The sequence below is a fragment of the Peromyscus maniculatus genome, chromosome 16 (assembly GCF_049852395.1).
Source record: "Peromyscus maniculatus bairdii isolate BWxNUB_F1_BW_parent chromosome 16, HU_Pman_BW_mat_3.1, whole genome shotgun sequence".
Lineage (NCBI taxonomy): Eukaryota > Metazoa > Chordata > Mammalia > Rodentia > Cricetidae > Peromyscus > Peromyscus maniculatus.
The window spans coordinates 39,064,266-39,091,698 of NC_134867.1; the positions used below are offsets into that span (position 1 = coordinate 39,064,266).

General features: G+C 42.1%; 1 protein-coding gene across 6 annotated transcripts in view; it reads left to right on the plus strand.

Annotated features, from left to right (window-relative positions):
- Pde7b (phosphodiesterase 7B) overlaps window positions 1-27,433 on the plus strand; it is a 307,348-nt gene that overhangs the window by 97,692 nt on the left and 182,223 nt on the right. Inside the window, exon 3 of one of the 6 annotated variants that reach the window (XM_076552648.1) lies at window positions 2,251-2,292. The exons of 4 other annotated variants lie outside the window; for them this stretch is intronic. In XM_076552648.1, coding sequence (XP_076408763.1) covers window positions 2,251-2,292 — 42 coding nt within the window. One more of the 6 variants, XM_076552649.1, reaches the window with a different exon arrangement.

Here is a 27,433-nt window from a genome sequence, read left to right on the forward strand (position 1 = left end):
AGCTGCCCCATGACTGCTGAAGAAGACCAACTTACTTGAACTGGAGTTGTCAACCGCCAAATTGATAGAAGTCTTGGTCTTACGTTAGCTCCGTTTTCTCCCTGAAGGTAGAGAAAGTGATATTTAGTGAGTCTAACCACCCCCACACAAAGCTGCGGTTGAAAACTATGTGCAGTTCGCAAACATTTATAGACGTGTACTGGGTGTCAGCACAGAGATTCAATGGCACGAAAGTTCAGCCTTCCAGGGAGTCATAGACAACAACCCACCAATGGCATCGGAGCCTGCTAACCCATAATAAGGATGGACCTCTGTCTCCTAGGAAACAGTGGGCTATGTGTGATCTGGAAAGGCCTGGGGCAATATACAGTAAGGAGAAAAAGAAAAGCAGAGGGCAGCCTGGGGAAGTTGAGGTGGGAACCTCGTGGGAAAGGTGTTGGCAGTTCTAGGCAACAAAGCAAATGGCCTGGGCAACTTCACGTGGCCAACTAGAGACTCTGTAAGAAGGTCGTTGTGCCTGCAGAATAAAATAAAAGGGGAGAAATGGCTAATCAGATATAAGGAGAACAGGACCAAAAGAAATTAAAAAACTATCTAAGGATGCAGAGGATCTACAATGTGAAGACACGGGAGCTTTTGACAACTCATCTACTCAGAGAGGTGGATGTCCCCGGGGGAGACAATATGGGAAAGGCACCAGCGTAGGAAATAATAGCAATTATCAGGAGAGAAACGTTGCATCCTTCCTCAGCTGAGACAATTGTTACTGAGAACAAAAAGATGCAAGATACAGGAGTCTTGCAAAGACTGTGTCTTAGCTCAGGTTTCTATCACTGTGAAGAGACATCACAGCCATGGCAACTCTTATAAAGGGAAACATTTAATTGAGGATAGCTTACGGTTTCAGAGGTTTAGTCCATTATCCTCATGGCAGGACATGGTGGCACGTGGTGGCATGCAGGCAGACATGGTGCTAGAGAAGGAGCTGAGAGATCTACATCTTGATCCCCAGGCAACTGGAAGTGAACTGTGTACCACACTGAGCATAGCTTGAGCAAAGGAGACCTCAAAGTCCACCCCGACAGTGACACACTTCCTCCAACAAGGCCACACCTCCTAATAGTGTCACTCCCTTTGGGGCGGGGTCATTTTCTTTCAAACCACCACAGGCTATGATAGGACTTTACGCAGGACTGAATGCAGGAGATGCTACTAAGTAGACAGAGGTGCTGCTTGCCACCTGGAGGACATGAGTTAAATTCTAGATGTGATAAATTTGAGGTACCCAGAAAACTTGGGGACAGGAGAGAACCTGGAGTTGGAAGGAGAGGTCTTCAGGTGGGTAGTGGTTAGTTAGTAATGTGTAACTAACACATTAGTTAGTAATGACACCACCCAGGGCAGGGTAAGGAGTGACATGGAGTAAACCTAGGAACACTTAGAAGCCTTCCCCACAAGGGTTGAGCAGGTTCAAGAGGAGTCTAAGCACACACTAATGGGTAGGAGACTCAGAATGAAAGGACAGAGCGGTAGGAGAATCGTGTTGTGGCCATCGTAGCCAAGAGGAGAGGGTTCCACTGAAGGGGATGACACCAATAAGAAGCATTTCAGAGATCAAGTGAGATCCAGGCTGACAGGTACCTGATGAATCCAGCAACATGTGGGTAGCAGTGACTGCAATCAGCAGGCCTGTGAGCAAAGGGTAGCCCAGAGCCAAGCGGACAAGGAAAAATTAGGTGGAGACATGTCCTCCTGGGTGAGGGGAAGGAGAAATTTAGATGATTCCACCCAATTGCTTCCCACCTAACGCTCTTGGGGAGCAGGGAGAGGAGAAGCAGAAAGGGCATAAATGAATAGGTTGATTTGAAAGCAATATATGAAATGAAAAAGACCTTGTGAGATATAAAAATGTTATATATATTTGTATACATATAAAGCAGAAGTGTGTATCTAATATATGTAAGGATATATATCTCTATGTTCTTACAGATTTAACCATGCATATTATAAAATATAAAAAATGTTCAAGTATTGAAAAATAAATACTTATTCTCATTATATTAGTTGCCACATATATAGAAACAATTCTAAGTGCCTGGTTGAAGTTAGCAACTGTGAGCTAATATATCAAGATCCATTCTTTAAAATTAAAATACATAGATTCAAACTTCTTGTATTTCCCAAGCACACATCTCAGAGAAGTAACTACTCTCTGCTCATGAAGACCCTCCCCTTCTCTTCTCTCCTTAGCTGCCTCTTCTTCTCCTCCTCCTCTTCCAATGGCCGGCCAAGGTAACCTGCATGGTGATGCCTCCTAGACCCTAACTCACAAATTCCTTCCCTCCATAACAAAAAGATTGTGTTCTTCCCCCATTCTCTATTTAGCCTGCACATTCCCAGAGAGTCTTATCTAATCTATGGTTCTGATCCAAGCACTCAGCATTGTCCCACAACTTCTAAGAAGCACAAAATAATCCTAATGGAGCTATAAGAAATTCGTAAGATTATAAGTTCATTCATAACCTTCTCCCACTCTCCAATTGTGCCTCAGAAGGCACTGGTATGTCCTATCTTGGCCGAGAGAGCCCTCACTATAACCTCCAACTGGGTAATGTCCAATTGTGCCTCAGAAGGCATTTGGTATGTCCTCTCTTGGCCTAGAGAGGCCTCACATAACCTCCACTCCGGTGGTGTGAAGACACTTGCATTCTTGGAATGTTGTTTCCAGAGCTAGGAGATGTTGACTCCTCCTTGACCAACTCCATCTCCACCTCTTCCTCTCTATCCTTGGTTTATTTCCTTCCTACACATTTCATGCTCCCGGGAAGAGTCTTCCTAGGAAGCTTTGCATACATACAGATGCATTTTTGTGATATTCCAATACTCTTTTTCAAGTTTGACCTGAAAACATTAGCGCTCTTTACTGAAGGAAGGGCAGTTTGTAAATGTATTTCACTGCAAGTTTATATCATTTAAGCAGACAAATATTCACACGGAGTTCCTTATGAGGTCCCATGCTGTCAATATCCAATCATCTGCTTCATAGCTATAATTATCTCAAGTTTTTTTTAAAGTTTTATACACATTGATAAAGCATAGGCATTGTCAGAGTAAAACAAAATTATCCCTACTATTAAAAAATACTTACCTTGCCCCATCATACTGATTGATGCCTTTGTCTTATTTAAATGTCAAACATTATATAAATGTTTCTGATAAGTGTCATGTTTCTTACAAAAGAGACCTAAACATTTCTTGTCAGATTCATAATTTCAAACGTATGTTATTAACTTACTAGATTTTTCTCACAGAAGTAACTAATGGATACATTCAAAAAGTAGTTTCCATAAGTTCAAAATTTTCACATCAGACTCACTAATTTATGTTTTCAACTTTTGTGGCTCTAACATGGACACTATAAAAACTATTAATTGCTTCTCACTGAAAAGTCTTGAAGGAAAAAAATCTCAAAATGATAAACAAAAGCATAGATTTTTGTTGTTGTCTAAGCCAACTTTAAGGTGGACAACTACACATGGGTTTGATACATTTGATTTTTAGTCAGCATCTTTAAAATTTTTGTGACTGGTAATTTAACATAATAGCATTATTTAAAAAAAAACTCTCAAATTGTTATTTTGTCTTTACTCTCACTCTGGATTCCAGGGGCCCTAGTCCTGTGTAACACTATGGGAAATTGGGAATTTAGTTCTGTAAGAGGCACTCAATTCTGAAATACAGTCGTGTATTGTTTATCAATGGGAGCATGGTTTGAGAAATGCATAATTAGTGACTATGTAGTTACACAAGCCTGGGGCTGTAGCCTCCTCCACACCCAAACTGAATGGAGCAGCCTCCTCCCTTTGTTCTCTCCTAGGCTACAAACTTATGTAGCATGATACCACCCTGAACATGGCAGGTATGTATAGCAAAGTGGAATTTGTTTACCTGGGCATCCCTAAACTTTGAAAGGTGTAGTAAGAATATTAGACCATAAGAACATAGAACTTCATGGTAATGTTATTGTCCCATCGTCTTGCAAGCAGTTCCTCATGAACTGACTCATTGTGAGGTGGGGAAGGACTGTAAACCAATGTCAGAATGCTAATAGAGTATAGAATCCCAAGAGGCTGGTGAATAACAGTATCTTTATTGCTCTGTGATATGCCACAAATCGGACAGTTCTTGGGATGTGCCTACTAACCATAGGAAAACAGGTACCATGTCAAATCACTTTCTGAAATTCATACTGCAATGTCAAAGATAGTGTTGTCTTACCTTCTTTTAAAAAATCAAATGCTTAGAAAAAGTATTGTGTGCTTTTGAAGTAAGTATTGAATTCAAACACCATTTCTGCATTTCTTAGGGGAAAATTGCATCTTAGTCCTGAAATCCTGACTTATTTATTGAATAGAATTGTTAAGCATTAATTCCACCAGGCAGTCTGTGAAAGGTACCTATTCTGTCTACTTCCCTTTTTATATCAAGGAAAGTCTTCCTTTATGAATCTTGTTTATAAGCTAGGTGACTCATGAAAAGCCAAGATGATGCTGGGTGACAGAACGTGAATGAGTATGATTGTATTTCAGATGATTTCACAGATATTTGGAGCTGGTTATTACAAAGGCTTAAGCAAATCTCTGAATATTTAAAAGGGTTTAGTTTTTTATTAGCCAGTTAATTGTGCATGTTGATGGGGCCTGGTGTGATAGTTCAATCATCAGACTGAGGCCATTAGCCTTTCCCTGTTTTTTAAAGATGTATTTATTTATTTATTTGTTTATTTATTTATTTATTATTTATTTAACATTCATGTGTGCTTGCCTGCATGGGTTTATGTGCACCATGTGTGTGCAGGAGCCCACAGAGGCCAGAAGAGGATGTTGGATCCCCTAGGACTGGAGTTAGATAAAATGCTAAGAAAAGAACCTGGGTCCTCTGCAAGTGAGCAGTGAGCCTTCCGGCAACTGAGTCATCCCCAGCCCATTTCCCTCCTCTTATCATTTCTTTATATTTGGAGCCTTCAACCTCGCTTCTCCAGATCTTTATAAAAACACATAATAGGTATTATAAACTGTCATCCCCCAAATTTGTTCAAAATAGCAGAACTTACCATTTCTGTGTGTTTTCCTAATATCCAACATCCTTTTATCCTCACTCTCCTCTCCAACCTTCCCCAAATAGATAATAACTTCTCCCAGCTTATTCAGCTGCCAGGCATCTGGAAGCTCAGGGAATAGCTCTCAAGCAATGTGACTGAAGAGATTGGTAAATTTCTAGGCCATTACAATACATTTATTTCTCCCTGTAGCAACTGTACTTTTGAAAATAGAGAAATCTCTGATTTGGGAGGAAAAAAAACAAAGTGTGACTATATGTGTTCATTTGCTTTCTTTCCACTACAAAATCTTCTGAAGAAGATTAATCCCCAATATTAGATTTTTTTAAGAGAGAAAGTTTTAAGCCAGGTGTGCTGATGCATGTCCTTAATACCTGCACTCCAGAGGTGAGGTCAGATATAGGCAGATCTCTGTGAGATCCAGGCCAGATGTGGCATATTAATTTATGATGTGTTACATTTGTTTATGCCATGGAACATTGGTTTAATGATGCAGAGACGTGTTGCATTCTTTTATGCTGCACTTGTTGAACTCTGTAAAGCTGTGTTCCTGTGCCTGTCTAAAACACCTGATGGTCTAATAAAGACCTGAACGGTCAATAGCCAGTCAGGAGAAAGGATAGGCGGAGCTGGCAGGCAGAGAGAATAAATAGAGGGAGAAATCTGGGAAGAAGCTTAAGGAGTGAGAAAAGAAGGGAGGAGGACATCAGGAGCCAGCCACCTAGCTACACAACCAGTAACAGAATAAGAAAGGAAAGGAAAGATATACAGAAATAGAGAAAGGGAAAAGCCTGGAGGCACAAGATAAGACGGGATAATTAGGTAAGAAAAGCTGGCTAGAAATGAGCCAATCTAAGACCAGACATTCAGAAGTAAAAATAAGCCTTTCTGTGTGTATTTATTTGGGAGCTGGATGGTGGGACCCCCAGAAAAGTAAGGAGTAAAGACAACCAACAGCGAATCAGATATACATGTCGTGAGTTCTAGGCCAACCAAGGCTACATAGTGGAATCTTGTTTGAAGAGTGAAAGAGAGGAAGAGAGGAGAGGTTTTTAACTGACATTAACTAATGATGTTTATGTATGCCTCCAAGATGGTATTTTTCAATAACTTCATGTCCGTCAACAGCTGATGTGACAGCTTAGATATGTATTGACACTTTTTGATTGGTGGGGATTTCTCATTGATTTATTTTCACTTACAATGATTTTTTTTCCTTTAATTTAAATGTAGCTTAATTCTGGAAAATAGGTGATGTTTTAAAGCCATGGACCAGCAGACTTTTACAAAGTTGGTGCATCTTTGAGAACCTGCACAGGTTGATGCTCTGAATACTTCCTCCCAGACACTGCCTCCCAGAGGCTCCACTCTGACTCATTGAATTCTGTCCACACTCCTTCATGTGCAATTTACACAAATGGAATTAAAATAGTATGTTCTTGTTCTCACCACTGTCTGTGAGATTTATCCATCCTGTTATATATAACCACAGTTCATTCTTCCAGTTAATTTTACTATGCATTCCTTTATAGAAAAAGATCTCTGGTCACCGCGATAAAATGTTCCTCTCTGTATGTACACGTGTGTGCATTTACCTGTATATGTGTATGTCTACTTCTTCATTAATTTTACTCTTAACAAATATTTAGCCATCTATAGTTTTGGACTTCTACAAAAAAAGTTCTGCTATGAAGATTTTTGTACATTTTAAAAACCTTTCTTTAGGGCTGCCTGTATATGTGTGTGTGATGTGTGCATATGATATGGATGTGACTGTAGGCCGAGGCACACATGGATGGGACGTCATCTTCCACCTTGTGTGAGACAAATTCTACGCATTGGTCACTGTGTAGTCAAAGCTAGCCGGCCTATGAGCCCCCAGGTCTTCTGCTTCTCCCTTCCATCTCAGGTCTTGGACATATGCTACTGTGCCTAGCTTTTATATGGGTTCTGGGATTTTGAACTCAGGTCTTCACACTTATGTGGCAAGCACTTATCCACTGAGCCACATCTCCAGCCCACACATAGTTTCTGTGAACAAATTACCTACTTTTTGGAGTATCTGCTCAGAACTACAGCTGTTGGCTCAATAGGGTACATATATGTTCTGTTTTAACTGAGTTTTCCAAATATTTTCCTAAAGTAGTTCCATCAGTCTGCACCCTCGCTAGCTGTGTATGAAAGCTCCATAAATAATTCAACACTTGGTAATTATCCTAGAGTAAAAGTTAGAATGTATAATTCATCGTTCAACTCAGTAGGAATGCTTTTTTGTAAATGGCCCCTAATGAAGATTATGATTATCATTTATGTAAACAAATCATCAGGTTGATGATGGTGCTAATGAAGCAGGTACATTTTGTTTGCTTATCATCAATGAATATTAAAGAGTTGATGGAGTTTTTTGCCCAAACCAAATTAGTAGTTTCTCTTTGTTGAATGCTTGGACATAAATGTCCCGTAAATGATCGTAGTAAGTGCTTACTTGTTCAGGTAGAAAAATAAACAAAACCCTAATTCCTAAGTAAAAATTATTTTCTGCTGAGCTAATTAATTCCTGTTTTCATTTCACTACAAACTATACAGTTAAGTTTATAGATTTGAAATCATAATATGTAAATTACAGGTAAAGGATGGGAACGGACATATGATTGAGGGTGGTTAAAGGCAGTGGAAATACTCCAAAGGTTGCTATGGTGATGGGTTGTGTCAATGCACATTTGTCTAAACCCAGAGAATCTACAGATGCCACACACACCAAGAGTGGGCCCTGGTATAGACCATAACCCTTGTAATGGTAATATGTCAATATAGGTTCACCAACTGTGGCAAACATGCTACTCCCACAGTGGACCTGACTACAGGGGAGGCTGTATGTGGGTAGGTGGATGGGGGTTCTAAGAGAAATCTGTCTTTTCTCCCAATATTTCACAAAGAAAAAAAAAACAGACTCTTTTTTAAGACTTTAGAATAAAAGTTAGGCCATCCAGTTCTGAAACATCAAGAGTTTTGTCTCTTACTCTGGAATTACACAGGTCAGTATTTCCAAGTTGAACCTTTATGTATTGTTGTGACCTTTACATGTCCTCACTCTGGGGTTCAGCTAGCAGAGAGAATTCCCCTGGTCTGTTTACCTGCTTCTCTTGGTGAACACATGGACTGGTGGGGACGGGATGGCTGCTTTCAGCCAACATGAACAGTGAACGAAGGAGGAAAATTATAATTTTCCAATTCAAAAAGCTTCAAAGAATGTCTTCGGCTTCCCAGATGGTGACATCAGGAATGGCTGCTACCTCCTTTTCTGTCTGTTTATAACTTCCAAATGCTCATTGGGGAGAGGTTATTTTATAATGAAAGGTTTTGTTAGGTCTCTGATCTCTAAAAGTACAAAGATAATTTCAGATTGTCTGCTTGCATTACTAAAACCTATACATGACAGGTGTCTGATAAAACTTAGATCTGGGAGGTATCAATTCCCCTGTGAGGTGATCTACACAGTAGCGTGGGGTTGTGTCTTGAGGCAACCACTGTGTGCCACATTTTCACAATGAGTCTGAGTTGTTACCCATTTCTGGTCTCACTGTTTCCTTGCACAAAGCATATTATCTCATCAAACTCACATCTTGTGATATAAATCAAAGCGTGACTCACTGGCATCCAATCATTCATATATCACAACAGTTGCAAAACAATATGAAGGTGGAGCAGCTGCGGCCTATGGTCCCATGACAAATGGAAGTTTTGCAGAGCAAACATGTTGGTAGTCTCTTACACTGGGCTCGGGTAGAGACTCACAAGCACAGTATCACTCAGTGTAGACCTGGGGTGGGATTCCTTCAGAGTCTCAAAATTGCAATATATGATGCATGTTACATACATGCACACAGAGAGAAGGGGGGCTGCATTTGACTCAGGCACCCCTTCAAGGTGTTTTCAAGACATTTAAGATTCACCAGGAAAAGCTGAAGCTCTCATTAGGCTACCAAGCTAAAATCAACTGCGTATTTCCAAGTTCAAGATCTCTGTTTTGTTCCTTTGTTTTCAACTGGGATCCGGAGGCACAAGTTTTTGTCTGAGGGAGTAATGATGTGTGTGCGGTTGTTCTTCACAACCAGTTAGCTTACTGTCAGTATTCAGAGGAAAATATTTCATGGGTTTACATGTCCTAAAATCTATGACAAATAAGAAGACTCTGCTGGTATAAAATAATATAAAAACCGTAACTACAGTGGATGTTCCCGAGTGCCTGTGGTTGTGTATCATGCATGCATGACAACTTTGTGTGGTAGGGAAATGCCCCTATTTGCTTCAACAGGTTTGATCTTCCATCTGCAGCTTCCCTGCCTTCAGAATAGATTTTGATGTTAACAAGAGAAACTAACACAGCAAAGTCCTGCTGGTAACTTCGAAAACAAAGAAGTATGATCGGGGTAAATAGAAGTGGGGAAAGAGTTGAGGGCCGGGTGCAGTTGAGGTCTGCTGAGTTCAGAAGAGCTGAAAGGTCACTCAGGGACGGACCCTTGTGGAGAACTTTGCTCTGAAAGAAAGACAAACACGTCTTTGTTCAGACTCTATCATCTCATTCACTGTTTTCTTACAGCAAAGTAAAATGTGCTGTGGTCCCTTCCAGCAACCCACTCATTTTCAAGTAGAAAGGTTTTCACGTGTCCATTTTTAAAGTAAACCAGAACATTGGAAGTGATTCTAACACTTCTTGAGAATACTGTGTCTAACACAGGTAGATTATCACTGTGATCCTAAATAGCGGTATCAAATGGCAATAATACATTAAACTGTCTCATGCATAAAGTAAGAATAACATTGGGTTTTCTTTTTCATATTTTCCTTGCAATCTATGCCTAATTATTCCAGAGCTTAAATTCAGCAGCTGAGTGAGCTGACAAGGATGGGCGTGTCCAGCAGAAATAGATACCATACCGCGTGTGTGCCCAGGGTGTGTACTCACGTAGGCATCAAAAACACAACAGGGGGCTAAACTTTACATTTAGATTCCAATAGGGTATGGCGATGGGGTGACCAGACCTTAAACAATAAAGTAATATAGAACTATACCATTTAGGAGGTGGGATGGCCAAGAGTCCCATCTTATCTATGAGGGATACACTCAAGACATCCTAAGAGATGTTCAGAAGTTAAGATAATGCTGAACCTCATGTACACAGTATGCTATTTCCTATATAATCCTAAGACAAAGCTTAACTCTTACAGGAGACTTTCTCAGAGACTAACAATAGCTAGTGATAAAATAGAGAAGTTTTGACAAGAAGCAGTAATAAAATTGCCAGCCTCACTTCTTTCGTGCTTCGGGGTCATTGTTAAGTAAACGTGGTGTTCTTTGGCCACATGTACCGTGACACCTCGAGGATCTGCCTGACGGGTCCCAGGCCAACAGCCGATATATAAATTATGGGTCATGCTCTATCAGGGAAGCCCAATGGCTGGGAGAAGCAGCCTTTCCTTTAGGTCGCTGTCAGTGAAAGGCGATTAAAAACCATTGCAATCCCAGACCATCAGTTTTGGGACTGCTAAGGTCATTCTCTGAGGGAGTCAGACCTGCAACCTGGGACCTGGGTCAGATGTGGCAGCACCCTCTCTGTAAAGCGGTGTGAGCAGTGGGTGCCCTGCCGTTTGCTTCCTATTGGATGTTTCCAGAACTGACTTTCTTTCTTTCTTTCTTTCTTTCTTTCTTTCTTTCTTTCTTTCTTTCTTTCTTTCTTTCTTTCTTTCTTTCTTTCCTTCTTTCTTTCTTTCTTTCTTTCTTTCTTTCCTTCCTTCCTCCCTCCCTCCCTCCCTCCCTCCCCCCTCCCTCCCTCCCTCCCTCCCTCCCTCTCTTTCTGTCTTTCTTTCTTTCTTTCTTTCTTTCTTTCTTTCTTTCTTTCTTTTTTTCTTTCTTTCTTTCTTTGTTTTTTGAGATAGGGTTTCTCTGTGTTTCTCTTTGGAGCCTTTTCTAGAACTCTGTAGCCCAGGCTGGCCTCGAACTCACAGAGATCTGCCTGCCTCTGCCTCCCGAGTGCTGGGATTAAAGGCATGTGCCACCACTGCCTGGCCAGAACTGACTTTCTTAATAGTTAATAATTCTCAATCTCATGTGACCCTGAATGATTCAGTTTATTTTCCTTAAAAGGAAAAGAAACAACCAAAACCAAAACAAACAAACAAACAAAAACAAAAACACAGAAAGCCAAGCCCACACCATCTAGACACTGTAAGGGGCTCTTGATAGAATAGAAACTGGGATCAAGTGACTAACGAGGTTGTGGAAGAAACAACAAGGACTAAATCCCAGGCCAAGAGACCAGGAAGAGAGAACCTGAATTCTTCATGAACATGGTTTTAGAAACACTGAAGTGAGCATAGATTCATAATAAAACAAAGAACACGTGTGTGTTTGGGGGGGTATCTGCATATCTGTGATATGTGTGTTGTGTGGTTGTGTGTATTTTGTGTGTGTGTCTGTGTGTTGTGTGTGTATGTGGTATGTGTGTGATCTGTGATGTGTGTTTCATGCGTGTATGGTTGTGTGTGTGTGTGTGGTGTGTGAGTAGTATACGTGTGTTCTGTGTGTTGTGTGTGTAAGATGTGGGTGTGTGTCATGTGTGTATTTTGTATGTGTGTATGGTGTGCATGTGGTATGTGTGTTCTGTGTATGATATGTGTAGTGTGTGTGTGATGTGTGTCTTTTGTGTGTATGTGTGTGTGCGTGTGATATATGTGCTGTATGTATTGTGCCTCTGATATGCGTATTGTGTGTAATGTGTGTGTTTCGTGTGTGATATGTGTTGTGTGTGTCATATGTGCATATGTGGTATGTGTGTGGTGTGTGATGTGTATGTTATGTGTGGGTTGTGTATGTTATGTGTTATGTGTGTTGTGTATGTTGTGTGTGTGTTGTGTGTGGTGTGTGTGTGTGGTATGTGTGTTATGTGCGTGCTATGGTGTGGTCGTGTTGTGGTGTGTGTGCAGTGTGTGAAGTTGTGTGCATGGTGTGTGTGTGATGTGTGTGGTGTGTGTTATATGTGTGTTGTGTGTGGTCACATGTGATGTGTGTGGTTGTGTGCCTGGTGTGTGTGTGGTGTGTGGTGTGTGTGTGGTCGTGTGTATGTGGTGTATGTGGATGTGTGTATGTGGTGTGTGTGTGATGTATGTGCTGTGTGTGTGGTCGTGTTGTAGTGTGTGTGCACTTGTGTGCATGCTATGTGTGTGGTGTGTGTGGTGTGTGTTGTGTGTGGTCATGTGTGGTGTGTGTATGGTTGTGTGCATGGTGAGTGTGTGGTGTGTGTTATGTGTGTGTTGTGTGTGGTTATGTGTGTGGTGTGTGTGTGGTTGTGTGCATGGTGTGTGTGTGTGTGTGTGTGTGTGTGTGCTGTGTGTTGTGTGTATGCTGTGTGTGGTCATATGTGTGATGTGTGTGTGTGTTGTGCGTGTGTGATGTGACTGTGTGTGCAGTGTGTGTTTCTGAAGAAAACTTTGAACAGAAGTGTCTGTGACAGGGAACTAACGCAGGTTCTTTGGCATGCAATCACACTCAAATCTTCCTTGGCTCATTAGAGAGCAAACGGCCTCGCAGATCAGAGATAAAGAAGGTCACAGATTCCTCAGGCCTGAAATGTTGCCACCATCTGGTTGGAGTTTATGGCCACACTCTTAGAAGCAATGCTGAAGTTTCAAGTTTCCTCTTTGATATGAAGAAGTTCAAGTCTAGAAGCTCCAACAGGTACCGGCCATGCAACAAAAGCAAAAGCCCTTGTCCAGAACAATGTCACGCGGTATTTAGGCTGCTCCATAAAACTCAGTTGGCCACACTCCTCGGCTCACTGTCAACCGAGTGTGTTTAACACACTGTTCAATGAGGAAGAACCCCCCGGCTGTTCCAGGGCTAAAAAAAAGAGGTGGATTGTGGAGAGAAAACAACCCTGATGGGGAAATTATGAAGACAGTGTTTAACCAGTTAAATGTCCCATGATAGTCTACAGTAGCCTAAGAGTGTTTTTCTAGAAAAAGTAGTTGAACCTGTAAGGGGGCAGGGGAGGTTATTTTGTATGAAAAGTTCAAATATTTATTGTGCCTTGAGGGACTATCTATGCATGAAATAAACAAGATCTGACTTTCATGACATTTATATTGCATTAGTAGAGTTTAAAAAAATAGACAAATACAAGCTTGATATTAGGTAGTAATAAAAACAGTGTAGAAAAACAGAGCAGGGGACGGGGCAGAGGATAACGGGATGGGAAAGGGGTCTCTAAGAAGGCTTTCCAGCTAGAAAGCATGACAAAGAATGGGACTAGCCAGGGAGCCAGACGTGGACATGGATAAAGGCAGGAGGAACAGTAGGAAAGGGGGAGTCCAGAGATGCAGATGGGCAGGATCACCAAGAGCCCTGGGCCACTCCTTCTCACACTGTAACCTGTGTGTGATCACGTGAGGGAATTGCTGAAGCGCTGGCTCTGCTTCACTAAGTTTGAGGCAAGGTCCAAGATTCTGTATCTCCAACAAGATCCTCGTGATCTGATACTACTGGTCCCCAGAATATATTTTGATTAGCAAGTCCCTACGGCGTGTTGTAGCATTCGGGCTCTGTTCTAAGTGCAGTGTTCAGAAGAGAGAACAGCAGGACTTATCTTCTGAAGCAATCACACTTGCTCCTAAGTGGAAAATGGATTCCATGTGGGCACTGGGAAGGAACAGTGATATTAGTCTCAGCAGGAAATTAGTGGTTTGGACTCAGAAGATGGTAGTAGTGTGGTGAGGAGCTTGGATGCGGGCATGCTTTTGAAGGCATTGCTGATAATTCTTGTTGCTGAATGAGAGATGTGATGAACAGAGGAAAAGAGAAAGCCATAAATTTTTGGCCCAAGCAAAAGAAGGGTGCAAGGGGCAGAGGATGCTATGGTAACAGAGGAGGTGGATGTTGTGCATTGAATTATGTCCCCTTGAGATTCACTAATAAGTCCTAATCCCAGTATCCTACAATGAATCATATTTGGAAATGATGTCTATTGCAGGTACTTAAGTTAAAGTTGGAACCTTTGGAGTAGACCCTCAACCAGTGTGATCAGTGTCCTTCATGGACATGTGGACCCACCGAGGCATACAGTCATCCCTCAGTATTCTTGGGGTATTGATCCCATGACCCCGAGGATACTAAAATCCACATATGCACAAGCCCCTTACATAAAACAACATAGTGTTTGTGCAATACTCATTTTGTACTTGAAATCATTTCTGTATTGTTTCTAATACATAGGTCAATGTCAGCATTGCAAGGATAGCCGTTCTTCCTCTTGTGTAGAAATGACAAGAAAAAAGGTGAATCCATGCTTGGTACAGACTCATTTTTTTCCTAATACTTTTGATCTGAGGGTGCGGAGGAGCCCTGTACAACAGCTGGAGTTGTTGCCTTTTTTGGTAGAGCTTTTCAAAGGAGGGGACTTCAGCGATCTGGCGAAGGAGTGCCTTGGGGAGAGAGAACAGCATGCGGGCATGTATGAATGAAGTGTTAAAGAGATCAATGGAGCCAGGTCACGTGGTACAGGCTCTTCCTCCCAGTTACTCTGGAGACTGAGGGAGACAAGTTCAAGGCCTGATTGGACCACTGCGTGACTTAAAAGTAGCCTGAACAACTTAGCAAGACCCTGTCTCAAACATCTAAAATCCAAAGAGCAGCTGAGGACACAGCTGGAATGCTTGCCTAGCATGTGTGAGGCCCAGAGCGCACGGGTCAGGGCCCGGGAGTGGAGAGCTGGGTATGGTTGAACCCAACTGTAACTCTAACGCTCTGGAAGCAGAGGGATCATGAGTCTAGGCCAAGCCAACAAAATCAACAGCGCCACTGGACTAGAATTCAGAAGATGTGAGCTTTACTGTCCTCCTCATGGATAGAGATACAGTCCCCCTTGGCACCTCGTCCACCAGGCAGGATGCTAGGAAGCATTAGCTTGGGTACTCATTTTGTTATTGCGGCGGCGGCGGCGGCGGCTGCTGCTGACGTTCTTTCAGCCATGATAGGAAAAGCACAGAAGAAACACCTGAGATAAGGACACCCAAGGCTTTCAGCTTGAGGTTCACGGGCCTTAATGCTGTTATAAGGATACTTGAGGGTCTCTTTGGCAATCGTCAAGTCATCCCTCTCAGTTTTTAGAAGCTGGAACGTCTGCGCTCATATGCTCTTAATTATAACCATACTTTTATTTAAAGTGGGAAGCACCGGAAGGTTGTGGTAGCATAAATCACAAGTCCTCTAATCTTATTTAGGTTGTATGAAAACAAGATGGAACTCTTTGAAGTTAGTGACTTTAGTCGCTAATCCTCCCCCTCCCCCTCCACACACATCACTTTATGTTTCTTAGAACTGTTTGGACAGGAACTACCGGGTTTTTTTTTTCCAGGAATTTTTATTAAAAAAAAAAAAAAAGAAAGTAAGTTCAGTGTCTGTGCTATAAATCAGTATACGGTTACTCAGAACCAAACCATCCCAGCTACCAGGGCTGCTTCAAATTATGCAGCTCATTGAAATAGCTAAGATGGGTTTTGTATTTTTGTTTTTGTTTTTTTTCTGGCCATTGGTGATGGACAAATTAGAAGAAAACCTAAGGCATACAAATGCCATTCATCATGTTCTGGACACAGCTAACATGGTGTAGGATTAGATATGAGGAGAGGAGGGGACCAAAGTGGTCTTTAAAACAGTATTGTATCTGGAGCTAGAGAGATCGCTCAATGGTTTAGAGAGCTAGCTGCCCTTCCAGAGGTCCAGGGTTTGAGTCTCAGCACCTGCATGTCAGCTCATAGCACCTGTGTGTGACTCCAGTCCTAAGGGATCTGACACCCTCGTCTGGCCTCTGCAGGCACAGCACACATGAGAAGCCAAGACGCACATGTGGACAAACACTTATCACAAAATAAAGTAAAATAAAATAAACAATATTCTGCTGGCCAAAATTTGTAGTGATAGATAGATAGATGATAGATAGATAGATAGATAGATAGATACATACATACATACATACATACATACATACATACACACATACATACATACACACATACATACATGATAGGTAGAATGTATAGTATTTTGTAACATATTCCAATTTATTTACATGTATTTAATTATAGTAGGAACACTTAAGAGTCAGCCTATCTCTCTTTCCCCAGACCTTAGCGCCTCCTCTTCCATTCTCTGGTTCTATAATTTTAACTCTTTTAAATACCTCATGCAAATGAACATGTGCACCATTTGTCTGGTGTATTTCACTTATTATGATGTCCTCAACATTCAACTTCATTATAATATATTGCAGGATATCTTTCTTTCTAGAGACTATCGATCTATTATATGTATTTGTTTTCTTTATCCCTTTTTTTTCAAAACAGAGTTTCTTTGTGTAACAGCCCTAGATATCCTGGATCTTGCTTTGTACACCAGGCTGGCCTCGAACTCACAGAGATCCGCCTACCTCTGCCTCCCAAGTGCTGGGATTAAAGGCATGTGCCATGTCTCCCAGATACCCATTCATTTATTAATGGGTGGTTGGGTTCTTTCTACATCTTAGCTATTATGTATAAATAGTCCTTTCATAAACATAGGGATGGTAGTATGTCTTGAAGATCCTGATTTCAACTTATTTGGATAAACACCCAGAGCGACCCAATCATAACACTGTAATTATCTAGTGGAGAAGAGTTGCCAACGGAAATGTGTAGCTCTTTATGGGGCCTTGGCTGTGCACGTGCCCACTAAATAGGAACAAAAAAGAATTTATTCTCCATGTCCAAGGTGTACATCCACCCCTCTACTGAGTCTTGTTTGTTTGTTTGTTTGTTTGTTTGTTTGTTTTGTTTTTCAAGACAGGCTTTCTCTGTGTAGTTTTGGTGCCTGTCCTGGATCTTGCTCTGTAGACCAGGCTGGCCTCGAACTCACAGAGATCTGCCTGGCTCTGCCTCCTGAGTGCTGAGATTAAAGGCATGCGCCGTCACTGTTCAGCTCCTCTGCTGAGTCTTAGAAGTTATCTAACTTATATAATTAGTGAATGACATTAATCAATGAACAAAATTAGACTGTTACTTATATCTTGGTAATATGTTCAAGATAATGCTCTTTTCAGGTTCCTAGAGAAGGGAAGTCACTACTAACTAGTACTAGCTAGTCACTGGTCATCTATAAGAACAGGTTTACGAAACATGACTAGTTGCACAATGATATTGTGTGCTTCATGTGCATTTTTCATTAACCCTCAAGTATAATATTTTAATAATTTCTTGTTTTTTGAACGGAGTTTTTCGGACAGTTGTTTTTTGGATAGCCCTGACTGGCCTGAAACTCCCTGTATAGTCCAGGCTAGCCTTGAACTGGCAACAATCTTTTCATCTCAGCCTCTCAAATGCTGAAATGACAAGCGTGTACTACCATGACTGGCAAAGTAGTATGTTTTAAACATTATCAATATCCTCTCATTCCCTTTATATAATATATATTATGTTATATTTTATATATAATGTCATATATAATTTTATATAGTATATAATATAATATAGGTTATAATATATAACATAATATATTATATATTATTTTAAAAATACTAGACTTTTCTTATTTTCTTTTTATGGACATACTGTGCATGCCCTACAACAATAATCCTGAAAAATAACCAATCATTTGCACCAGGAAATTTTGATGAGCTGCATTCTAAAATTGAAATGGTTCAGGGAGAAGAAAGTTTTTCTACCAAAATGACTCAAACAGAACAAATGTGGGAATACTCAGTGTGGTACACACAGTTTTCTCTCTTTTTACCATTTGAATGATTGTGAAGCATACGTGTGTTGCTTCTCAGCAAAATGTCTGATAAAATAAATAGGCACTTAACCCCTAGAAAGTATATTCTCCATGTCAGGAATCTATGACAGGTACCCCCTGTATTTTATCCACTAAATCAAGATTCATAGTCATCTTTACAGCTGTACAATCAACCATTATCTTGCAAATCCTCCTCTCACCTGGTTGAGATTAAAAATTGCCTCAGGTAAATAATTGCCAAGCACTTCTGTTTCCAAGACCACCGACTCTATGGGTGGATGAGCACATTCCCAAATATCCTCTCTCCAGAGCTTCTTCCGGAGGTGAGACACACAGATGTCTCCAGAGGCCAGAAAGGAGAGGTACAAGAGGGAATGGGACCGAGTTAGTGGTGGCATGGGGGCCACCTGGAGAGCATATGCCCCGTGTATCCCCCGCGCGGCTGCCGCGGATGCCATGAGAGAATGCAGGTTCCGTGTGGCTGACTCCACTAAATTTCTCCAAGGAGATCTGGGAATTCTGATGTCCGTACAACACCTTGCTGACTTGTCAATGTTGACTGCCATCTGGTTAGTCTTTCTTTTACTCAGAATGTGGCCAAGGCTGCTAGGGCACTCCCGGAGAACCTCTGCTTTGGTAACTGTCAGCGGGGAGGACCGAATGCCACAACTCCCTTCCCCTCTTTCCTGGATCACCCTCCTGCCTTTTCACGTGCAGACAGGTGTGACAGGCAGGACCTCCTTCGCACCAGGCGGCGAGGCCTGAGTCTTGGGAAAAGCGCAGAGGCTGAACCCTTCAGAGGAAAGCCTACAATCCCCAATCCAGCCTTCCGTCCCTGCCTCCAACAGAGCCATATTCTAACTCAAGACAGTCTCAGCCAAGGAGGTGTGGACCTTGAATTTCCCTGGGGAAAGAGCGCCTGGCTGCCTTTCCTTACAGGGCTCTGGGGACCCCGGATTGAGATAAGAACATGGGAAAGGGTAAGGAAAGCTGGAGGACCAGGACAGCAGGACTTCCAAAGGAAGATAGCTTAAGAAATATGTGTGAGATCCAAGACTCAACAGTTATGATAGGACAAATGAAGAGAAAAATTCAGATCAAGAGAATTGATAAAGATCCATGCTGGAGGAGGGTAAGGACTGGTGCTCTGAGCAGGACTGGGGGTGTTAAGAAAGGCGTGCACCTGGACCAACCCCTGTAGTGAGACACTAGGGTGAGCTAGAGGGGACATTGACAACCAGACAGGGGGTGGATGCCACAGGAAACAGGGCTTGGTAACCTTGGGAACCCCCTCAATGGAGACTGCCTACAGAAAACCAAAGGGTAGCCTCCAGGAACCCAGAAGTGGCGGTTCCCCTTGCCACGCCCTCAGCAGACATCAGAGAAATCTTCTTACGGTGAGCACTTGAAAAACAGTCCATTGACTAGACCTCGATAATCAAACTCGTTAAAAATGGATTTGAAGGCAGAGGGGCACAGCATTCCATAGAAGGGCTTTTATCAGGAATCTTCAGACACTGAAAATAAATTCCTTCTGAACTTCTAGTTCTTGTCTCGGAAGCGGCAGCCTCTAAAACCCAAGGTTTGCTTTCCTAGGTCACTTGGGGAGGAGGCAGGAGCAGAGAGAAGTCTGTGCATCCTCAGGTCGTCATCGGAGGCTCTCAGCCCACAGGAAGGCCCTGAGGGGCCAATTTTACTCCTTTCCCGGTGAGGACTGTGGGGAACTCAGAGGCACACTTCTCCTTGGGGGAAATCCTGAAGCCATGGGATGCCATTAGCAGATCAGGGAGGAAGCCACCTTAAGGAAGAGACAAAGGATAGACAACTTAGCGTCTTTTTTCTGTACGTTGGTTAACAAGAACCCATGTGGTGCCTTTGTCTAGATTCTAGAACATTCTATCAAAGGGCATCGATAAAGCTTAAATGGTAAAATGAGAAGATCACTGAACATACAGGAGTTGTTTGGAAGTATACCTGTGAGTATGTGTGCACACATGTGTGTGTTCAAAGGTCAGAGGACAATATCATCTGGCTTCTCCCTCATCTGTTCTCTATCTTATTTATTTATTTATTTATTTATTTATTTATTTATTTATTTATTTGAGACAGAGTCTCTCACTGTACCTGCACACACTGATTCAACTAGACTGGCAAGCCAGCAAGCCCCAGGAATAATTTTGCCTCCTCCTCCCCAGCACTGGGATTATAGGAGGGCCACCACACGCTGTACCCAGTGTTTGCTTGTTTGTTGGTGTTTTGTGGGTGCTGAGGACTGAACTCAGGTGGTGATATTGTATTCTCCAAAATATTGTGCACCCTAATCAACTTATCTGGAATCAGAGAACAGAACAGCCACTAGATAGACATAGAAGCCAGAAAATGGTGGCACACACGCCTTTAATCCTATCACTTGGGAGGCAGAGATCCATCCGGATCTCTGAGTTTAAAGCCACACTGGAGGTGGGAGGAAGGAGGAGGGGGGATCTGTGTATAGTATGTGGAGTGAGTAGAAAATTTCTTTTTTTTTTTTTTTTTTGGTTTTTCGAGACAGGGTTTCTCTGTGTAGCTTTGCGCCTTTCCTAGAACTCACTTGGTAGCCCAGGCTGGCCTCGAACTCACAGAGATCCGCCTGGCTCTGCCTCCCGAGTGCTGGGATTAAAGGCGTGCGCCACCACCGCCTGGCTGAAAATTTCTTAATAAAGAAAAATGAAAAAAAAAAAGCCACACTGGAAACAGCTAGGTATGGTGACTCACGCCTTTAATCCCAGGAAGTGATGGCAGGAAGCAGAAAGGTATATAAGGCGTGAGGACCAGGAACTAGAGCTGGTTAAGCTTTTAGGCTTTTGAGCAGCAGTTCAGCTGAGATCCATTTAGAGGAGGACTCAGAGGCTTCCAGTCCAAGGAAACAGGATCGACTGAGGAATTGGTGAGGTGAGGTAGCTGTGGCTGGTTCTGTCTCTCTGATCATTCAGCGTTCACCCCAATACCTGGCTCTGGGTTTGTTCTTATTAATAAGAACTTCTAAGATTCGTGCTACAAACCCAGGTCTTCGTGCAACAAGCAACTTTTCTCACCTGTAGCCCCTAAGCCTATTTTATAATGAGTAACAAGTGCCAAGAAATATGTCCAAGCCTCTGTGTGAGTTCTTTACCTCAAGCTATTTGGCTAATTCTCCTCATTTTCTCTTCTTTGTTTCCTTTCCTATTTTTCTTCCCCTCGTCAGTCAAAACCTTTATTCAGTCAAACAGTTTGAGATCTTAGATAGTAAGGTAATCACTTTGGGGACATCAGCCTGGACATTGCTGGTTTGAACTTCTTGCTGCTTTACCCAGACTATTTTTTTTAAGATTTTATTTATTTATTAGGTATACAGCATGTATGACCGCACACCAGAAGAGGGCACCAGATCTCATTACAGATGGTTGTGAGCCACCATGTGGTTGCTGGAAATTGAACTCAGGACCTCTGGAAGAGCAGTCAGTGCTCTTAACCCCTGAGCCATCTCTCCAGCCCTTATCCAGACTGTTTCAGACACCTTTCAGCCATTCCTCAGCTCAAACCCACACGTGCGAAACAGAAAATGGTACGTCTGGTTCTCCCCAGCACTTTTCTCTATAAGGATGTCCACATATAAGGGAAGAAGACTCCACCCTCTGAGTTCTGTGTATTGGGAAGAAGCTTGGAGACCACTTGTCACGACTATTGTGTGTCAATGGGAGGTTGGAGGTGAGCTGAGATTTACCCAGGGCAGAAGAACTGACCTTTGCAGCAAGAAGCCATCCATCTACTTTATCTACTATCACCATGTTTCTGGTGGAGACAAGAATCATGGCCAACCACTGGAACAGATGTGATGGTTGGGGTATGGGAGGGGAACTTCCAGGAGACTCAGAGCATCACATTACCCACAGAATTAAGGATCTGGGGATCCCACTCTTAATATGTGAGACTGGGAGGGACATAGGATGACAGTCCCAGAGGAGGAGAAGGGAAGGAAGTCAGTTTGGGATGTGCATCTTTTAGGGTCTGTAATAGGCTCCAGCTCCAGCAGAGAAACTTGTAGAGACTTCAGGGACCCATACCTGTCAATCAGGCTGGCTTCTTCTAGCATTTAAGGACCCCACCTTGCCATCATACAGATCTTGAGGTTGTTATTTCACCCGATGAGAGATGGCAGTAACTTCTAAAGCCTAGTGGAAGGTGGAGGGACCCCTTCTAACCTGACAGATGCAGCAGTCTATAAAGATGGGATTCAGGTAGGGACAGAGATAAAGTCATTACCTCTGGAAACTGATCAGGCCAGGACCTGGCGAGGTAGGAAATGAAGAGAGGGAGTAGAAAAAGCAATAGGTAGGGAGAAAAAACCTGACCAATTCAGAAAACTCCTTCCGAGGTGTCCCTGAACTGTAGAATTGCATAAGGTGAACATGACGGTGTACTCTGATGGACTGAGAACAGTTCTTTGTGAACTGAGGTGTCTAGAGCACACGGTGAGTACACTCACATTTGAGGCTACATGAACTAAACCAGGCAAATGTATCATGGTGCCTCCTTACCTCCGGGTTCTAGGTCTCACTCAAAACACCTGTGTTTGAAAAAGGTCTTTTCCAGGTCTCGAGCATACTGCCAGTCTGGCTTAAGGACAAGGGAGGAATTAATTTTACAAATTGGGGTGTTTTATGCAATTCGGATTTAGTAAATCTCTTGCCCAGACTTAAGAAGGCGCTAAAAGGAAGAGCCAGAAAGCTTGTCGCTACATCTTTAAATATCCAACTCATTTGCTTTCCTCTCTGCAAATAGGCTTTGACTGTCACGTCCGCATTTCTGCTCTGTCTCTTTTCTCCTCTTTTGCCCTCACCCCCTAGCCCACTCAAGTGATGAGGACGGGAAGAGAATCCAGTTGGCCCAACTGTTGGTGTGCATCACCTGTCCAATCAGGCACAGCCAGGAGGCAGTTTCTGTATTCCATGACCATGACTCGGAGGAATTCAGCATTAGAGACATGTGTTTCTCAAAGTGTAACATGCATACAAATCACCTGATTATCTTGTTTCAATGCAAAATCTGATTACATCTAGGATGAAGCCAGAAAGAATACATTTTTAATAAGCTTCCAGTTGACACTACTCTTGCTGCTCTATAAATTACGTGTAGCAAAGTCCTGGAAGATGGGCTGGCACACTTCCCAGATCTGATAAGGTCTTTTTTTTTTCTGTGCCAAATGTAACAGATGCCATTTTTGTGCCCTTCTGCCTCCTGGATCCTTATCGTCTCTTTTAATCAAATCTGTTCATGAAATAGTTGTAGATTTGCCTTTTTCTTTAAGAAAGCATCTTGTATACCTAAAGAAATAAATATTGAATGGAAAGATTTTGATTACTCTAGTAAGTTAAAAAAAAATGTTGGTGACAGACAGACATTGCACCCACTGCCCTGCAATGTCAAGTTAAAAGGAAACTTACAGGAAGTCTGAGAGAGCTGTGGATTCCGACTGTAACACTGGGCCGTGGCTAGTCGTTACCTACCATGGACTGAACAGACTCAGAATGAAGTGGGGGTTGTTGGTTACGTGTGTCACTCATGTGACAACACGTAACACAAACAGCTTCCTGTGGCTTGCAGTTGAGGAACCATTCCATCATGGCGGAGAGGTCATGGCTGCGGGATTGTGAGACATCTGCTCGCATGGCAACCGCAGTCCAGAAGCAAAGAGCGGTGAACGCTGCTGCTCAGCCCACACTCTCTTTTTTAATCACCCATTCCGCAGACGTGTGCTACCCAGAGTCATAGTGGGTCTTCCCACCTCAGGTAACCCCGTGTAGAAACTTCCTCACAGACGTGGTGGAAATCCTATCTAGCTGACAAGGTAAACCAGTGCAGAGGATGATTAAACAGACCTGTCTATATCCTATGAAAAATCGTCTGGGTATTAATGTGAAATTAAGCCTTTGCACTTAAAAGTATGTTTTGGTGAATGGGATTCAGTCGATACCTTTCGTAAGAAATGCTACCTGCTTTGGGTGAATAGTGGGTCAGCAGAGAGGCATTAGGGATGGTCAGTGCCTGACACCTGGATTCTCCGTGTTGCCCTAAGGCTGAGATAGTGCTCTTCTTGTTCAATTTGCTTTAGAGTCTGCAAAAGTTGTTTTAAGTCCAGTTTAAATAAGTTGGTCATGGCATTAAAGTTTCCTAAGTGGCAAACTCTCTCTCTCTCTCATGTGAACATTTCAGTAAAAATTCTTTCCAAATATCCTATAGGCATTTCTCTAAACCTCCTCAAACTAGTGATTCTCTGTAGACATGCAAAGCTTCACTGATTCCTAAAGATAAAAAGGTATTGATCTTCTGTAGTAACACCCAGAATCCATTTCCAAATGCTACAGGACTTTGTTGCCTTGTGTAGCCAGTGGCATGAAAATCGTGGAAGGCAGTGGTTGCTGCCAGGGGAGACTCAATGTTTACTCAGGTTTCTTCATTTCCCATCTGTGTGTGCTCGCGTGCTCGCTTGCTCGCCGCCGCCGAGCCGGGTGCACTCAGTCCCACCGTTAGTAACATCATACAAAACAGACTTCCTCCACGCACCGCAAACCCACAGGAGCAGCCACGAAGCAAATCAACTTGGTCCATCTTTCTTGGACCCAGATGCTCCCAGCAGTGTGTGTGTTTGGCAATTCTTTCATCCACCTAAGGCCAGCCCGAATGGGGGAAAGAGGAATGCTTTGAATAAGGATATAACAATTGCAGGAAGATTTTTCATCAGCCAGGGCTGTTGATAACACAACTAGCTTAGTGAAGAATGACGCATATCTGAGTCCCTGCCTAAGACATCAAAGCCGTTTGTCACAGGACCTGGAAAGTAAATTGGAGCCTAAAAAAAAAAAAGAAAGAAAAGAAAAAAATGTAATTTAGAAGGTAGCACATATTCAGACTGACTTTGAACTTCCCAGCTCATATCTCATATCTCTGTTAATCTTTCAAAGGATTTTCATCTAACCTAAGAGATACAGACATTTTCAGTTTGAGCAGTTAATTCTACCTAGTTGCAGAAATTGATTGACAAATACTGCTATTAATTTACCAGTTTTAAAAGATCAACCCGAGGACTTGCAATGTCCCTGTATGGGCCCATGGTAAGACTGATATAAATTTATTCTAAAATTTTCCAAATACATAACATATATATGTATATGTATATATATATATACATATACATATATATAATTTTCATATAGCGAGCAAGATAGGAATTAATAAGAGAAAAGCAGAGAGGATTCCGTGCTGTGGTTATAAACCCGTGTTCTGGGATTGCTGTGTGGAAATGTACACTGGACAATCCACAAAGTACAAAGGAACAGTCTATGTTCCCTGTGAGTGTGCAATGGGATAAGGTGCCCGGTGTCCACACAAAGCTTGGAGTCTCACCTTTCTGTGACTCTACCTGCCTACCTTCAATCTAGCACATACTCACACTGAGATAGAGAGACAGAGACAGAGACAGGGACACATACAAAGGCCACATGGTAAGGAGGATGGAAGGAACTTTGTCCAGCTGTTAGTAACCTCCTTCAAAACAGACTTCCTTCAGGGATCAGTCTCCATATGGCCAAGCTCTTGGGTATAATGGCATGAAATTAACCCCTTCTTCTCACTTGTTCTTTTGCCGCTAGGTCAGGGCCTCTCAAGCATCAGACTTTACACTCTGGTTATGTGTGCATTTCTCACTCTGTGACAAATTTCTCACTCTGTGACAATCGCCGAAGGAAAGGGAGTGTCAGGTTACCGTATTTTACACAAATCCAGAGGAAAATCCTCACTGGGAATAAACAAGGCCCTCCAAATAGCCATTTCCCCTATAGCCTAACTGTGTCTTGGTCCCTTCTGCCCTCTTGTCTAAGATGAGCAGAACTGTTAGAAACTTTCTGATGCTAGCTGAGAGAGCTGACTAGAACTTTCTGGACTGTTGAGAGCTGTGTCTTCTCCAGAAGTTCAAAATTTTCTAGCATTTTCTACACAAATCTACAAGTCAATGGGCAGGAACTTAGAAAGAGCTAGAGACTCATCAGAGATAGATAGATAGACAGATAATAGACAGACAGATGATTGATAGGTAAATAGGTAGATAGATGATAGTAGATAGATAAACAGATGGTAGATAGATAGATAGACAGATAGATGATAGATAGACAGATGATTGATAGGTAAATAGGTAGATAGATGATAGTAGATAGATAAACAGATGGTAGATAGATAGATAGACAGATAGATGATAGATAGACAGATGATATATAGATATAGATAGATAGATGATAGATAGGTAGGTAGCTAGATAGATGATAGATAGATAGATAGACATGATATATAGATATAGATAGATAGATAGATGATATATAGATATAGATAGATGATAGATAATATGTAATATATCGATATAAAATCTTTAAATCAAGTGGTATCTGTGGAACCCCACAAGTTTTTTTAATTTTTTAATTTTTATTGAAAATAGATTTTTTTCTCACAATGTATTTTGATTATGGCTTCTCTTCCCCCGCTTCTTCTCAGATCCTCCCACATCCCCACCCACCAAGTGCACACTCCTTTTTCTTCTCTTTCATTAGAAAACAAACAGGCATCTAATAATAATAATAACAGAATAAGATAAAATAACATAAGTACAAATGAACCAGAATAGTACAAAACAAACAAGCAAGCGGAAGGAAAAGGAGCCAGACAAAAATCACGAGAAACACATGGAGACACAAAGACACACATTTGCACACACAGAAATCTCATAAAAACACAAAACCGGAAACCATAGTATGTAAGCAAAAGACATGTAAGTTTAAAAAAAAAAAAAGTGCAGACAAAGCATTATGAGACAAACAAAAAAAAAAACTTCAAAAATTATCATTGAGTTAATTTTGTGTTGGCCATCTATGTTGAGCATGGGACCTACCCTTAAGTGTGGTTTGTATACCCAGTGAGACTCGGTTAAAGAAAACTGAGTTCTTTCCTTTATGAGTGGTTGTCACTTGGAGATAGCCTCTTGGTTGGGGATGGGAGATTATGTCCTTTTCCTCTCTCAGTGCTAAGACCCCATCTGGCTTAAACTTATGCAGGCCCTGTGGGTGCTACCACAGTCTCTGTGAGTTCACATGTCAGTTCTGTTGTGTCTAGAAGGCCTTATTTTCTTGGTGTCCTCCATCCCTGCTGGCTCTTACAATCTTTCTGCTTTCTCTTCTGCAGGGTTCCCTGAGCATAAGGGGAGGGATTTGATAGAGACATCACATTTAGGGCTGAAGGTTCCAAGGTCTCCTACTCTCTTTATAATGTCTGCCTGTGGGTCTCTATATTTGGTCCCATCTACTGCGAGAGGAAGCTTTTCTGATGATGGCTGAGCAAGGCACGCGTCTATGAGTATTGCAGAATGTCATTAGGAGGCAAGTTTTGGGCCACCATTGTGTGCATGTATCTTGCTGGTAGGTCACTATTGTAGG